The 16,723-nt window shown below is 37.3% G+C and overlaps 1 protein-coding gene across 1 annotated transcript in view; it reads left to right on the forward strand.

Moving 5' to 3' along the window:
* Window positions 1-14,083, forward strand: part of VPS4B (vacuolar protein sorting 4 homolog B) — a 32,929-nt gene extending 18,846 nt beyond the window's left edge. The window contains exons 6-11 of the mRNA XM_003264302.2: window positions 2,603-2,759; window positions 3,109-3,257; window positions 3,993-4,074; window positions 6,032-6,251; window positions 9,728-9,868; window positions 12,194-14,083. Of these exons, the coding sequence (XP_003264350.1) occupies window positions 2,603-2,759; window positions 3,109-3,257; window positions 3,993-4,074; window positions 6,032-6,251; window positions 9,728-9,868; window positions 12,194-12,295 (851 nt within the window). The 3' untranslated portion in view covers window positions 12,296-14,083. The remainder of the gene's footprint in view (window positions 1-2,602; window positions 2,760-3,108; window positions 3,258-3,992; window positions 4,075-6,031; window positions 6,252-9,727; window positions 9,869-12,193) is intronic.
* Window positions 14,084-16,723: the final 2,640 nt, after the last annotated feature.

Genomic DNA, 16,723 nt, shown 5'->3' on the forward strand with positions numbered 1-16,723 from the left:
AGAAATATTAATGTATGCCTAGGGGATAAGATTATAGGAGATTTTTACTTTTGACTTTCATCTGAACTTTTGCAATGGTTATGTATTAATTTTTAAAGAGTATTTCCATTTCTTAAAAAGAGGAGTAAGAATCACTTAACAGTTTCAGAGGAAGTGCATATCCTCTAGTAGCAAAAGGACATTTCATTATCACTGTGAAGAGAATATTGCTGACCTACCATCTGGGGAAACTTACAAGTTCTCGTTCCAGCAGTAAGTGATATGTCTGTGCTAAACCGTTCCTTTATATTATCCTTCTTGTGACTGATAGCCTGTGTCTGTAATATGACCACACCCACAGTCTGACAGTCAGAGGTTTTTCCTTTTGCAAACATGTTGGTTTATGTCAACAGCAAATCTGTAACGTTGGCCTCAGACTGAAGAGTCCAGACGGTCATATCGTATAGAGCAGTGATGAAGAGCAAAAAGCCTGTAGGCCACGCACTGTCCACCTAGCTTCAAGGTGCAGTTTACTACCCAACTTCAGGAGTATGAAACTTAACAGCATAAAAGTTGACATCATAATCCTATAAAAGCACAAAAATATGGTTGAACTCATTTTATGGTATATTACTTACACCAGTTTTTCTCAAACATGAGTCATTTATGTCTCATCTTCATGAATTTTTCCATGTATGTGTACTATTACTAATTTTTAATATTTTTCTTTGCTTATTTTTTAGAACAACATTTTTACTAGAGTATAGCATAAATACACAGAGACATACAGGAGCCCCTGGGTGTTGGGCTTCCTTAATTGTCACAAAGCAAGCATGCCAGTGTCATCAACCAGATCCAGAAATAACAGCATTGCCAGGGACCTGGCAGGAGCCTTCTGCCTCATTCCTCCCCAGAGGTCATCTCTCTCTCTCAACTTTTAACACCAGAGATTATTTTGCCTGTATTTGAACTTTAAATGATCTCACATATTTTTACTTAGTAACGTTATTGAAAAGACTGTTTTGTGCCTATTATAAGTGAAAAAAAGTGTTTTTCCAATACACATTAAAAAATTATTTAAATAAAAAGTATATACCACCTAAAAGTATTTCATGTTATACCAGTGTAGTATATGTACCATACTCAGACACTTACTTGTAAATGTATACATTTAAAATAGGAAAATGAAATTCAAGTAACAGTTGCTTTCATAACAGTTAAGTGAACAGTATTATTCATCTGCATATCATTATTTTGCAGATACCATGTACACATCCATAGTTTGCACCTAGCAGTTTTTTTCTTTTTTTTTTTTTTTTTTTTCTTTTTTTGAGACGGAGTTTCACTCTTGTCGCCCAGGCTGGAATGCAATGGCGTGGTCTCGGCTCACTGCAACCTCCACCTCCCGAGTTCAAGCAATTCTCCTGCCTCAGCCTCCCGAGTATTTGGGATTACAGGCATCTGCCACCACACTAAGCTACTTTTTGTATTTTTACTAGAGTCAGGGTTTCACCATGTTGGCCACAGTTGTCCCGAGCTCCTGACCTCAGGTGATCCGCCCGTCTTAGCCTCTCAAAGTGCTGGGATTACATACGTGAGCTGCCGTGCCTAGCCATAGTTTTTTAAATGTATATTTGATAGTTTACTGCCAGCTGTAACCCACCCTGTTTTATTTTAGGCAGGATTATAATTGCTCATTAGCAAAATTGAGGCTCAAAGAGTTGATGTATTCACTGGTTATATTTTGGCAAAACTAGGATTTAAGGTAGTATCACCTTTTTGTTACCCAACCATGAAAGTCTGCTACCTAGCCAGAGGCTGAGGTGGGCGGATCACCTGAGGTCAGGAATTCGAGACCAGCCTGACCAACATGGTAAAACCCCGTCTCTACTAAAATACAAAAACTAGCCAGGCGTAATGGTGGGCACCTATAATCTCATCTCCTTGGGAGGTTGAGGCGGGAGAATCGCTTGAAACCAGGAGGCAGAAGTTGCAGTGAGCTGAGATCGCACCACTGCACTCCAGCCTGGGCAACAAGAGTGAGACTCCATCTGAAAAAAAATAAAAATAAAAGAAAGTGTGCTACCTATAACACTAACCTGTGCTTTCCTGTGGAATCAAGAATTCAGCAGAAACTCACAAGTCATCCAAACTTTGTTAGGTTCACTTTTCCAAAGAGCATAAATATTCAAAGAAAATCTCTTCCAGCTGCCCATTTTTTATGGATATAGTTTTTGTACAATATTCTGGTATCAAGCAGTGCACACAGTAGATGATCAGGAAGTACCTTTTAACTGAACTCTTTTCCCCTACTAGACTCCATGCAGGGCAGAAATCCTTTTGCCTGTGCACATGTTACGGTTTTGATACATATTGGTTGAATGAATGAGCAAACAAATGTATTTCCTGTTAGAAGGCTTATGTTATGTAAGTATCTTTTTGATAAAGTAGTCTCTAGAAGAAACAAAATATATTTAAGACATACCTTAGATTGATTTATTTTTAAAATTTTGTTTTAATCCTTAGAGGTTTAGAGTGAAAATCTTTTTAGAGTATTCCTCAGTATAGATGATGCAATTAAGTGTTAAAATTCTCATGACATTTTTCTAAATGTAAATTTTAGGCAAGAGAACACCTTGGAGGGGAATCCTATTATTTGGGCCGCCTGGAACAGGAAAGTCCTACTTAGCCAAAGCTGTAGCAACAGAAGCCAACAACTCAACATTTTTTTCAATATCTTCCTCTGATCTTGTTTCTAAGTGGCTAGGTGAAAGTGAAAAGTAAGTAGTAAATCAATTTTTTAAAGTTTTTTCTTCGCCCATAATTATTGTATCAGTCCTTAATAGATTTCTTACATCACTCACAGATATTCAGAGAAGTGATGTAATATAGGATCTCACTTCTCTGTCAAATCAGTCTCTAATCTAGAATTTCTTTTGTGGGAAAAGATAGCATATATGTACAACCTAGTAAATCATAAAGTGAATTATCCAGTTGTAGCATTCTTATTTTCTGTACGTGAAACATGATTAGGCTTTTTAATTTACAGGTTCTTGTAATATTGATATATTACTTTGTTTTAATCTTTTACTATTTTTTAGAGACTTAAAAGTTTTCATTTATTTTTAGACTGGTTAAGAATTTATTCCAACTTGCCAGAGAGAACAAGCCCTCCATTATCTTCATTGATGAAATTGATTCTCTGTGTGGTTCAAGAAGTGAAAATGAAAGTGAAGCCGCACGTAGAATTAAGACGGAGTTCCTAGTGCAAATGCAAGGTAGTGTTACTAATTTTTTTTTTTTTTTTTTTTTTTGAGACAGAGTCTCACTCTGTCGCCCAGGCTGGAGTGCAGTGGCGCGATCTCGGCTCATTGCAACCTCCACCTCCCAGGTTCAAGCAATTCTCCTGCCTCAGCCTCCTGAGTAGCTGGGATTACAGGCGCGCACCACCATGCCCTGCTAATTTAATGTTACTGATTTTTAAAGTCGTTTTTGTTTATTTTATAAACAATTTTTATAACAGTAATGAAAAATTCAAGCAGAATTTCTCCATTCTGACAAACTGTTTCATTTTGCCATGTTTCATTCCAGTTGTCTTCCATATGCATACATAATTTTTACTCAGTTGTAATTATCTTGTAGGACTCACTGACAAAAATAGAAAAGAGATTTAATGTATTCATTTATAATGTACGAGGAACAACTTCGGTAAAAGTAATATGTAGACTTTGAATGAAATTTTTCAAGAAATATTTTGAAACGAATGTTAATAGTATTTGTCCACAATCTGGGAGATTTGATTCATATGTTTGCATCATATTGCATTGTAGTGTATTTGGATCATATTGCCGTAAGGTGATATTTGATTAAATACAGTTTTTTTTTTCAAAGACAGACTCTCAAGATGAGGCACTTAATTGGCAAAGCACCACATTTCTTAACAGAATATATGGAAGAAGTTTAAAGAACACCAAAATGACAAATTAATTAAAGCATTACCTATTTTAATGCAGGGGTTGGTGTAGACAATGATGGAATTTTGGTTCTGGGAGCTACAAATATACCCTGGGTTCTGGATTCTGCCATTAGGCGAAGGTAGGATAATACAGTAAATATCTTATTTCTCACTGCAGATGTAACAAGTAGATGATAATTCCCTTTTTGTCTTGTGAGGAGGCATTCTAACAACTTTTCAAAAGATTTGTAACGTGCTCTAACCCTGTTGCTCCCCTGCCTTGAGAGGGAGAAGGGTGGTCATTTGTTTGTTTCCCTACTTTATCAAATATACAAGATTTCCACACACTTCTGTCTTTCATATTAGAAAATATATTACCTAATGCTTACCTTTCATTCTGATTAAGCTTGGTGGGCACTGACGCTTCAAAAATTTATAAACATAGTTTGACAATTCGGTAAAAACCATTTATATAAAATTTTAGCAAAATGGCAATTCTATAAGTCAAAATAAGATAACCAGGTAAGATTTTTTTTTTTTTTTTTTTTTTTTTTTTTTTTTTTTTTTTTTGAGTCGGAGTCTCTCTCTGCTGCCAGGCTGGAGTGCAGTGGTGCGATCTCAGCTCACTGCATCCTCCACCTCCCGGGTTCAAGTGATTCTTCTGCCTCAGCCTCCCGAGTAGCTGGGACTACAGGTATGCACCACCACTCCCAGCTAATTTGCATATTTTTAATAGAGACGAGATTTCACCATGTGGCCAGGATGGTCTCAATCTCTTGACCTCATGATCCACCCGCCTCGGCCTACAAGAGTGCTGGGATTACAGATGTGAGCCACCACGCCCAGCCAAGATTTTTTTTTTTTTTTTTTAGTAAAAAATATATGTCAGGCCGGGCGCAGTGGCTCATGCCTGTAATCCCAGCACTTTGGGAGGCCGAGGTGGGCAGATTGCCTGAGCTCAGGAGTTCAGAACCACTATGGGCAACGTGGTGAAACCCTGTCTGTACTAAAATCCAAAAAAATTACCTGGCCATGGTGGCGCACACCTGTCTGTAGTCCCAGCTACTCCGGAAGCTGAGGTGGGAGAATCGCTTGAGCCCAGGAGGCAGAGGTTGCAGTGGGCCAAGATCGTGCCACTGCACTCCAGCTTGGGCAACAGAGTGAGACTCCATTTCAAAAAAATAAAATAAAATATATGTGTGTGTGTGTACTATCTATCTAATTTTTAAGTTGAAAATGAAACTTCAGCTCTAGGAAAGGTATACGGACTCTTCACTTTTCACTCCTCACAGTTCTCTATTACATTCGTTTTGTATGGAAAAAATTAGCACTTCAGTTTTTGCCACTTTTATCCCATTCACTTGATGATTTGCCGGCATTCTAGCTTACCATCCAGTACCAAGAAAGGAAATGTGCAGGGTATTTTTGAAAAATTGCCTTATTCTGCACCCATCTCTAGAGGCAATGGAAACTTTAAATTCTTTTCATTGTCACAGAGAGTTACCTGGAGGAAAAACAGTCTGCTTAGACCACTTAAATTATCCCTCATCGCTGCTTCTCTGTCTCCAAATACTGAAATTCTAAGAAGGCAAGCAAAATTATTGTTAATGAAACATAGTGTTTATTCTTTATAATATAAGATTGTTTGTTCTGGATGTATTCATTAAAGTGGACATTTTATGTAATACATATCCTATAAGATTGTGAGTTAATTCTGTTTTGAGTGTAGAGAATTACTGTGTCATCTCTACTCCTGTTTTATATTGTTAATCATTAGTCCCTTGATCAAGAGTTCAGAGTACAATTTTGTGGGAAACTGTAATCTTGTAGGACCTCTTTTTATTTTGTGAATTCCAGACATATGAACACTGGCCAAAATAACCCAAAAATCATGCACGAAAGATTCAGCCACTCCAAACTGGCTCCCAGGCTATTTTGATTTTATTTGTTTGTTTTTAATGTGCTCTGGATATTCTCCCTTTAACCTAAATATGTATGTTTAACCTTGGCACATACAGGCCCACTTAGTATCTGTTTCTTCTTGGAAATATCCTTATTTTCACTTAAATATATTCTTAATGTAATTTCTCTTTTAAGATTTGAGAAACGAATTTATATTCCTTTGCCGGAACCCCATGCGCGAGCAGCAATGTTTAAACTGCACCTGGGGACCACTCAGAACAGTCTCACGGAAGCAGACTTTCGGGAACTTGGGAAGAAAACAGATGGTTATTCAGGGGCAGATATAAGTATCATTGTACGTGATGCACTTATGCAACCTGTTAGGAAGGTACAGTCAGCTACTCATTTTAAAAAGGTAAGTCATTTTTATCTATCCTTTCCTATCTTTTTTTTTTTTTTTGAGACAGTCTCACTCTGTCGCCCAGGCTGGAGTGCAGTGGCACTATCTCAGCTCGCTGCAACCTGTGCCTCCTGGGTTCAAGCAATTCTCGTGCCTCAGCCTCCTGAGTAGCTGGGATTACAGGCGTGTGCCACCATGCCTGGCTAATTTTTTGTGTTTTTAGTAGAAACAGGATTTCACCATGTTGGCCAGGCTGGTCTCGAACTCCTGACTCCAGGTGATCCACCTGCCTCGGCCTCCCAAAGGCGTGCGCCACTGCGCCTGGCCCCTTTCCTATATTTTTAAAATCAAGTTTCAAGACCGTCATTGGTTTGTCTTCAAAGAATTTGGGAGGATTTCAGTGTTGTATAATAATACGATAAGTGGGTTTACATAATAGACATATTTCTGTGTCACTGAAACAAGTTCTTCAATAAAGTTTATTTATTAGCCATTTTTGGCTGGGTGCAGTGCCCTACACCTGTAATCCCAGCACTTTAGGAGGCCGAGGTGGGCAGATCTCTTGAGCTCAGGAGTTCGAGACCAGCCTCGGGCAACATGGCGAAATCCCATCTCTATAAAAAATACAAAAATTAGCTGGATGTGGTGGCACACTCCTGTAGTCCCAGCTACTTGAGAGGCTGAAGTGGGAGAATCACTTGAGCCCAGGAGGCGGAGGTTGCAGTGAGCCAAGATTGCACCAGTGCACTCCAGCCTGGGTAGCACAGTGAGACCCTGTATTTAAAAAAAAAAAAAGGGCCTTATTAATCATCCTAATGTGTTTTAAATTTTCCTATGAAATGATTTTTGAAGTATTAGTGTATTATTTTGATATAAGTGTAGAAACTTAAATGTATAGATGTAAGGCTGCTTCTGACACATCTAGAATATTTTTGAGCAGAATCTGGTGCATTAATACCTCATAAAGTAAAAATAATAATAGCTAATATCTTTTGAATATTCACATGCCTGGCACTGTGTTCTATCTTTTATCTTATTATTTCAGTTGGTCTTCACAAAAACAATAAGAGGTACATGTAGCCAGCCACCTACTGGTGGTTAGCCTTGAACTTAGGTGCTAACACCGTAGCTAGAGTGGGACAGACGTGTGATTTGCCTGGAGGTGAGGTGTGTTTCCGAATCCGAAATCTCAGCCATTCTGCTATCCTGCCCCTCCTGTGTTCTGTTTTGTCTGCAAGAACAAGTTAAGTATCTATGGCTGAGATAAAGTTTTATAAAAAGACTGTGGTCTTGAGATACCCAGTTTGAGTAACAGTGAACTAGGTAATCTGGACCAACCCTTTTGCTGTGAACAACAGTATCCAGTATTACTCATGAACATAGATGTGAAAAACTATTAGCAAACCTAATCTCACAATGTATGTCAAGACTAATATGACTAAGTCACATATGTATATTTATCATATACTATAATAAGATTTTTTAAGTTAACAAGCTTGAATTAAAATCTGAATTTGAAGCCTGGCACCATTTACTTGTTATACCTTTTTGAGCAAATTCTATTACTTCTTTAAGGCTCATTTTTATCATCTCTAAAATAGGGATGATAATGCTATTTTGAAGTCCTTTCTGATAATGAAGTGATACAATACTCATAAAACACCAGTCGTGATACTTCAGATGCCTGGTGAATATTACTCATCCACCCTTCTTCAGCCATTTCATTACTGAAATACTGTTAAGTTTATGCCACAGCCATTATGTTTTTTCTTAAATTCTCTTTGCCATTTAGAAACTATAAATGCATAGGAACTCAGTCCTTTCCTACTGAGAATTTATCACTCAATTCTGCATATTACTGCCAGGGTGAGCTCACATGACGCTGAAGCCAGGTCCTTGTTAGTGGGGTGAAGGTGACACAGCCAGATGAGTTCTATCTCTGCGGCTGGGGATCACCAGCTGCAGCAGACCTCTCGGCAGCTCCATCCTTTACTTCTTTTAAAGCTGATTATTTCAGTTAACAAGAACAAGGTTCCCTGTTTATTTTTTGCATTTACTAGTATTTTATTTCTAAAATACTAATCTGGGACCGGCAGTAGATCAGAAAGTAGGGCGGTCAAAAAAGACAAAAATCCCTGACCTCATGCAGCTAAAATATTAGTGAGTAAAGACAGACAGTAAAATACACATAATAAGGTGAGAGCATGTATTTCTTCACACCTACACCAATCCTGAGATAATATTTAAAGTTGATCATTGTGAAACAGATGTGAAAGTGCCCACAAGTTGGCTGGGCACGGTGGCTCATGCCTGTAATCCCAGCACTTTGGGAGGTCAAGGTGGGCGGATCACAAGATCAGGGGTTCGAGACCAGCCTGGCCATCATGGTGAAACCCCATCTCTACTAAAAATACAAAAATTAGCTCGGCGTGGGGGCGGGCGCCTATAATCCCAGCTACTTGGGAGGCTGAGGCAGGAAAATTGCTTGAACCCTGGAGGCAGAGGTTGCAGTGAGCCGAGATCGCGCCACTGCCCTCCAGCCTGGGTGACAGAGCGAGACTCCGTCTCAAAAAAAAAAAAAAAAAAAAGTGCCCCCAAGTTGATGCAGACTGTTGTTATCTAAATGTTTGCATGTGACTATGTCACAAAGATTCTTTTTCTGGATATTGTTAAAACTTATAAATAAGTTGTACATGATAAAATGGCATTGATACCGCATTTAGCATACAATTTTGCACTTAGATTTGAGAGCATTTTTGTGGAAAGAGATAGATTCAGTAGTTTCATACTAAAGTTCCAAATATTACAGAAGTTTCTCAGCTATAGAGCAACTTCTGAGGATTTTTAAATTTATTTGGTTTTGGTCTTTAAGATTACTATCACTTATTAAGCACTAGAGGGGAAAAAGAGAAAGCCACAGGTAACTATTTTTTTTTTTAACTCATCTTGTATGTGTGATCATAAGTAATTTATTGTAGGAAATCTCAAAATATAGAAAGCATCAAGAAAAAAACTAAAAGCAGCTGGGTGCAGTGGCTCACACCTGTAATCCCAGCACTTTGGGAGGCCGAGGCAGGCGGATCACAAGTTCAGGAGATCAAGACCATCCTGGCCAACATGGTGAAACCCCGTCTCTCTTAAAAATAAAAAAAAATTAGCTGGGTGTGGTGGCGCATGCCTGTAATCCTAGCTACTCGGGAGGCTGAGGCACGAGAATCCCTTGAACCCAGGAGGCGGAGGTTGCAGTGAGCTGACATCACACCACTTCACTCCAGCCTGGTGACAGAGCAAGACACCCTTTCAAAAAAAAAAATAAATAAACTAAAAGCAACCAAAATCTATCCCATTACCCAGGAGATAACTACTTTTTGTTGTATATTCTTAATTTTTTTTCCAAAAGTAAACATTCTAATAAAACATACAAAGCTATTATACATTTTAAATGTTCAATTTTGTTTCAAATAAATATTTCAGATTACTGTTTATTACAGGTTTGCGGACCTTCCCGAGCTGATCCTAACCATCTTGTAGATGATCTGCTAACACCTTGCTCTCCAGGTGACCCTGGTGCCATTGAAATGACATGGATGGATGTCCCTGGAGATAAACTTTTGGAGCCAGTTGTTTCCATGGTTTGAAATTTTGTTTTTAAGAAAATATTTTAAAACATTATACTTTATGATTTTCAGTTATATAAGATTTGCTAGAAAATCTTAGTATAAACAGGTGTATTTTACTTAATATTGTTGACTCACATTAAAAATTATAAAGTTAATTGAACTTGAAATATAAAAAGTAATTATTTTTAAACTATTTTCTTGGGTTTTGAGGAACCTTTAAGTGAAAAAGCTATTTTTTAAAGCACAAGATTCTGACTTTACAGGGCTTATAGCTAGAATATGTCCAAAATGCTCATATATAGTATAATTATTATCAAGACCTAACTAAAAAGTAGGATTGATGAAATTTTTTTCCCCCTGCATCTCAGATTTTTAAAAATAACCAGAAATTGCCTGTAATCCCAGCACTTTGGGAGGCCAAGGCGGGCAGACCACTTGAGGCCAGGAGTTTGAAACGGGCCTGGCCAACATGGCAAAATGCCATCTCTCCTAAAAATACAAAAATTAGCCGGGCAGTGTGGCGTGCATCTGTAATCCAGCTACTCGGCTGAGGCAGGAGAATCACATGAACCAGGGTGGCAGAGGTTGCAGTGAGCTGAGATTGCGTGACCGCACTGCAGCCTGGGCGACAGAGCGAGACTCTGTCTACAAAAAAAAAAAAAAAAAAAAAAAATCTAAAAGCAAGGCCGGGCACGGTGGCTCACGCCTGTAATCCCAACACTTTGGGAGGCTGAGGCGGGCAGATCACGAGGTCAGGAGATCGAGACCATCCTGGCTAACACGGTGAAACCCCGTCTCTACTAAAAATACAAAAAATTAGCCAGACATGGTGGCATGTGCGTGTAGTCCCAGCTACTTGGGAGGCTGAGGCAGGAGAATAGCTTGAACCCAGGAGGCAGAGGTTGCAGTGAGCCGAGATCACATCACTGCACTCCAGCCTGGGCAACAGAGCAAGACTCTGTCTCAAAAAAAAAAAAAAAAAATACTAATGCTTGTATCATCATATTTATAGTGTTTTCTATTTCACTTCTCAAAGCTCCATAGAAAGTTTAAATATTGTAGTTCTATTTTTATTTTTAAAAATTAGTTATATAGTTTATATTGGAGGAATTAAAATAATCTACAAGACTTATTTTGTAAGGCACGTTATTTTTAGGAAACTTAGGGTGATTGAAAAGTTGTTTACTTATGGAAGAACATTCTCAGTTTTCAAAATTTTCTGTCAGTTTCACATCTTCAAAGACCTTTAATGGCAGGTTTAATAGTAACTTCCAGAGGAGAAACTTTTACATGATACATAGATATACATGTAAATGTGTACACACCCATGTATTTGTGTGTGAACTAACCATAATGCTTATCTGAGAAGTTGCTCAGAAACCCCTTTGTTTTAATCCTTGGTGTATTATTTTTTATTTTTTGTACTTTGTTCAGCTTTGAAGAATTTTTAGTAACTTAGAGTGGTCCTTTTTATTATTTTTCATATCCTTTTACAGGAGTCTTGGCTTAGAAGTTAGTTTTTTAATGAATCTCTGATATTAGCATATTTTTCCAAGCATTTCCATCTTAATTGTAACTAATTATTTTAAATTCTGGTTAGTTGATTTTTCATAAAATGGTATTCTGCTTCACTTAAGTGTAAGTGAATGATATTTTCCTTTTGAATTATACTTACTTGGAAAACTGATCTCTTGTTTAAGAAAAAGAGGTAAGACCAGAAATTAGATTATGAACATAGTTTGGAGGCCTTGATCCTCAGACTAAGAGGATTGTCCTTCTGATAAGTAATGGGGAGCCATTTGATCAGTTCAGGGGAAGAAAGTATAAGTTTCTACACAAAGGAATAACATGATCAAAGATCGTGAAAGATCCGTGAAAGAACAGGGGCCGGGTGCGGTGGCCCACGCCTGTAATCCTAGCACTTCGTGAGGCAGAGGCAGGCGGATCACCTGAGGTCAGGAGTTCGAGACCAGCCTGACCAACATAGCGAAACCCCATCTCTACTAAAAATACAAAAATTATCCGGGTGTGGTTTCAGGTGCCTGTAATCCCAGCTACTTGGGAGGCTGAGGCAGGAGAATCTCTTGAACCTGGGAGGCAGAGGTTGCAGTGAGCCAAGATCACGCCACTGCACTCCAGCCTGAGCAACAGAGTAAGACTCTGACTCAAAAAAAAAAAAAAAAGAATAGGGAGTTTATTGTTAGTATCTTATGGCAGACGGCAAATATTCATATTTAAACTTAGGTTAAAGTTCGTAACAATAATGATAGTATGACGGTTTTTTATTTTGTTAACTCTGTTATTAATATCCTCCCTACCCTTCTTTTTCCCTGACAGTCGGATATGTTGCGGTCACTATCTAACACAAAACCTACAGTCAATGAACATGACTTGTTGAAATTAAAGAAGTTTACAGAAGATTTTGGTCAAGAAGGCTAAGCCAAAGACAAGGAAGATGCTTACCATATGTATTCTTTCTTTCATAGATAATTTTTGTCTATTTTGGATCACATTGATTGTTTCCAGTAAAACTCTTTTACCACAGGGAAATACACATCTCACTTCAGAGTTCCATTAGGTTTTATATTGTACTTTTCCTCCATTACTTATTAAATACTCCTATTAACAAAAGGTACAAAATAACAGGTTATGAGGAAATGAGCGATATATGAATGGCATAAAAATAGAAATTACCCAGTAAAAAGGATGTCAGAAATTGACATACAAATATTTACAATTTTTATGAATGGTGGTCTTTGCAAAGAGCATTTATCTTTTTTTTTACTAAAATATAAGGTTTATTTTATATTTTCAAAAAAAATGTTAAACATCATTCTTATCAATGTAAAATTTATTTACGTTATTAAAAAATTACAAATGATAGAATCTTTACTCTCAGGGATGGGCAATAAAGCAGCAAAGAGCATTGTGATTGGGTTTGAAAGATTTTGAATTATAGACAGTGCTCTTAATGGTTTTTAATAAGTTGATATTTTTTTCTATGTAGATTTAAATAATTTCTTTAAAAGCATTAAGCTTTGGCTGGGCATGGTGGCTTATGCCTGTAATCCCAGCACTTTGGGAGGCTAAGATGGGTGGATCACCTGAGGTCAGGAGTTCAAGACCAGCCTGGCCAACATGGTGAAATGCTGTCTCTACTAAAAATACAAAAATTAGCTGGGCATGATGGTGAGTGCCTGTAATCCCAGCTACTCAGGAGGCTGAGGCGGGAGAATCACTTGAACCTGGGAGGTGGAGGTTGCAGTGAGCTGAGATCGCGCTACTGCACTCCAGCCTGGGCGCCGAGATTGCGCCATTGCACTCCAGCCTGGGCGACTGAATGAAACTCTGTCTCAAAAAAAAAAAAACAAAAACAGTAAGCTTTTATATTTAATTAAATGATACCTTTCACTGTGCAATCTCAAGAGGAAGATTTTCTAAATTAGACATTGTCTTTACCTTAAAGAAGAAAATTGTCTATTTCAGTGTCTTTTTGTAGCAAGATTGACCAAAACAGGTGGTAAGTGTGTAATTTTTAACTGTCATGAAATACTGTAATGCGCACCTTTGCTAATAAGGAAATGGTCTCCCTTTGGATTATGGGAAGTTTCTTGTCTGTAATATGGGGTGTCTGTGTACATATATGTATATTTCCTTTTTTAATACAAGATAATAATATGGGGTCTTGTCCTTCACCTTTTAAGTTCAGGGAACAGTTTGTCCTGACCACACATATGTTATCAGTGTAATGCTTTATGAAGCTTTAGAAATGAGCTCATGACTCATTAAAAAATAATAAACACGATGCTATTTTAATATTTTCAAATAAATAATCTGAGGATGTGTTTCATACTTTAGCATCAGCACTAAGTTGTGCCTTGTAGAATTGCATTGTCTATACATGCAAAAGACTATTAAGTTAGAATGAACTAGATTCCTTAATTACAATGAAATTCTATCTTGCAAATGCTATAGAATAACTTGCATTTTAAAGTGTATTTGCACATTTTACATATGCTATGTGGTTGCCTTTGGGTTTTCTGTACAGATTGTTTTTGTTATTAAATGGAAAAGGCCGGAATTACGCTGTTATGTGAAGTAAATTGATATAACCTATTGACTGTATTCTGTGTATTATTCTTTATTTTGGGACCTTCTGTGTAAAAGAAAATATTACCTAAATTGGCTAGATACAAATAAATCATTAAAATTATTAATGTATATATGAAAATTCTGTTTTTCAATGACTTTTATGTGAGGATTGAGAACTAAGTAAACTAACACTGATTTCTTTGTGGATAAGATAATTTATACATCTTACCTGTTTATCAGCCTCAGAATTATACAGTACTGCTGTGTGTTCTTTATGGACAGATACTCAAAGGAATCTGAATGGGCATGTTCTATTTCTCTGGCTCTTGACCAGTAATTAGAAAATTTAGGTAGACATTTTCTGAGCCAGCAAGTAGATCATAGTTGTTAAGCATCTCTATGACCTACACCCTGGATATTTGAAAGCATTTTGTCTCACCCTGAGAAATCTATAAGGACTCTATAATTATAAAACATGTCAATAGAGAATTGACTTCTGAGTCCACTGTCAACTACATGCAGAAAAACAGAGTGGGTGTACTTGAAAAACAGAGTGGGTGTACTTGAAAAACAGAGTGGGTCACAGAAGCACCATTTAGCCACTTCCAGAGTTGAGAAAGGCATATCTACCTGATGATGCTGTATGTTGCGAATGAAGCAACGCAGTGCCCATTGTTGACACTGATGTTATTTTAAGTTTGTGAGTTTTCACAGGTGCCCTTTTCTTTCCTACTTTCATCCCTTCATTTGTATCCTCTTATTCTAATATGGTATCTTTCTTTTTTTTGCTAGTCCACATCACGTATTTCCATTAAAACCTAATGATGAACCATGTAACCTCTTGCAGGAAGACCGCCTAAACTACCCCCATCCTACTTTTGGGTTTCTTTAGCAGTTAAATTGCTGCTACTGTGTTAAGATTTTTCTCTGAAGCATGTTCTATTGATCATGTTTAGATCATTTAGATTGTAAGTTCTGAGAGTTACATTTTCCCCAGCAATTAATATAGTGTTGGGTGCTTTCAGGTACTTAGTAAAGACTTGGGGGAAAAAAAAGGGAGTTTTATTTTGATTTGCCTCATGGATTATGTGAGAGACTTATAGGTAAGTTTATAAAGTGGCTTTGTTCTTACTGGTCTAGTGAAGTTATGATAAATTTCTGTCTTGGTGATTGAGAACTACACAATCAAAAATGTGTTCAAACTAGCTCACCCTGGCTTACCAAAACCGATAGTACACCTTTCCCAGCTGCGAGTTCAGTGACCTCATACTAGTAATTTAAAGTCTGCTGTGATGGAAATATTTATACCATAGAAACCAGCAAGAGTTCAGTTAGCCGTAAAAAACAAGGACTGCCTGTAACTTAAAATAGGAAGATTAATCCTATTTACTGCATTTACGGAAATAAAGGAGACAAGTTCTTTATAGATGCATAAAAAGCAATGCAATTCAGCACTTGCTTTTTTTTGAACTGCACAAACTAGGAATAGAAAGGAACTTCTTAATAGAAGATCTACAAAAAAAACCTATAGCCAACGTATTTAATTGTGAATTTTTGAAAAGTTTATTCCCCCAGAGATCAGGAAAAAGGCAAAGGTGCCCACTATCACCACTTTTTCTCAACTTTGTACAGATTCTAGCCAGTACAAGCAAAAGAAATGAAAGGCTTACAGATAAAAGAAGAAAACTGTCATTCACAGATGATTGTAGAAAATTGACACAAACATAGAAATAATGTGAATTTAACAAGGTTGCAGGATACAAAGTCAAAATTATTTATCTTAGCAACAATTAGAAATTGAAATTATGAGAGTGGTGTGTGCCTGTAGTCCCAACTATTGGGGAATTGAAGTGGGAGGATCACTTGAGCCCAGGAGTTCCAGGCTGCAGTGAGCTATTATCACGCCACTGCACTCCAGCCTGGGTGAGGGAACGAGACCTTATCTCAAAAAAAAAAAAAAAAAAAAAAAAAAAAAGGAAAATACTACTTAACAACAGTATCAGAGAGCATCAAATGCTCAAAATAAATCTACTCAAAGATTGGCGAGACTGCCACGTAGAAAACTATGGAACGTTACCAAAAGACACTAAGGAAGAGCTAAATAAGAGGAGGGATGGACCTTTTGTTTGGTTAAAAACAGTCAATTTAACCAAATCAATTTATAGATTTAATGCAATTCCAAATCTGGATCTGGGTGGTTGATACAGAGTGTGTGCGTGTGTGTGTGTGTATGTGTGTGTGAAAACATGCTTTATGCTGTACATTTATATCCAGATACATAGATATCCAGAAATAGGTACTAAATAATTTACTGATTCTTAAAAATCTTTTCTAGTTTGTTTTTATGATAGTATCTCCTAAGTATATTTTTCTGTCCATCCATCCATAATCATTCATCCAGAAATCTGCATGTTCACATAGACATCTGGAATGACTTCCCCATAATGCTCATAATGTTATTAGATAGTTTTGGTGTTTTTTTTTTTGTTTTTGTTTTTTTGTTTTTTGTTTTTTTTTTAACATACTTTACCTCTTGTATCCCCTTCAGGTCTATTCCGATGTCTCTTTTTCAGTGAAACCTTCCTTGGCCATCCTACTGAAAATGACAAACCCTCCTGATGCTCCTTATCCCAATCCCTGGCTGTATTTTTCCCCATAGTGCTTGTCATCTAACATACGATATAATTTACTATTTCCCTTATGTGATTTCTCCCACTAACATGTATGCTATGAAGTCAGAGTTTCTTGTCTGTTTTGTTCTCTGCTGTATCTCCA

This window comes from Nomascus leucogenys, chromosome 4 (assembly GCF_006542625.1).
Source record: "Nomascus leucogenys isolate Asia chromosome 4, Asia_NLE_v1, whole genome shotgun sequence".
Lineage (NCBI taxonomy): Eukaryota > Metazoa > Chordata > Mammalia > Primates > Hylobatidae > Nomascus > Nomascus leucogenys.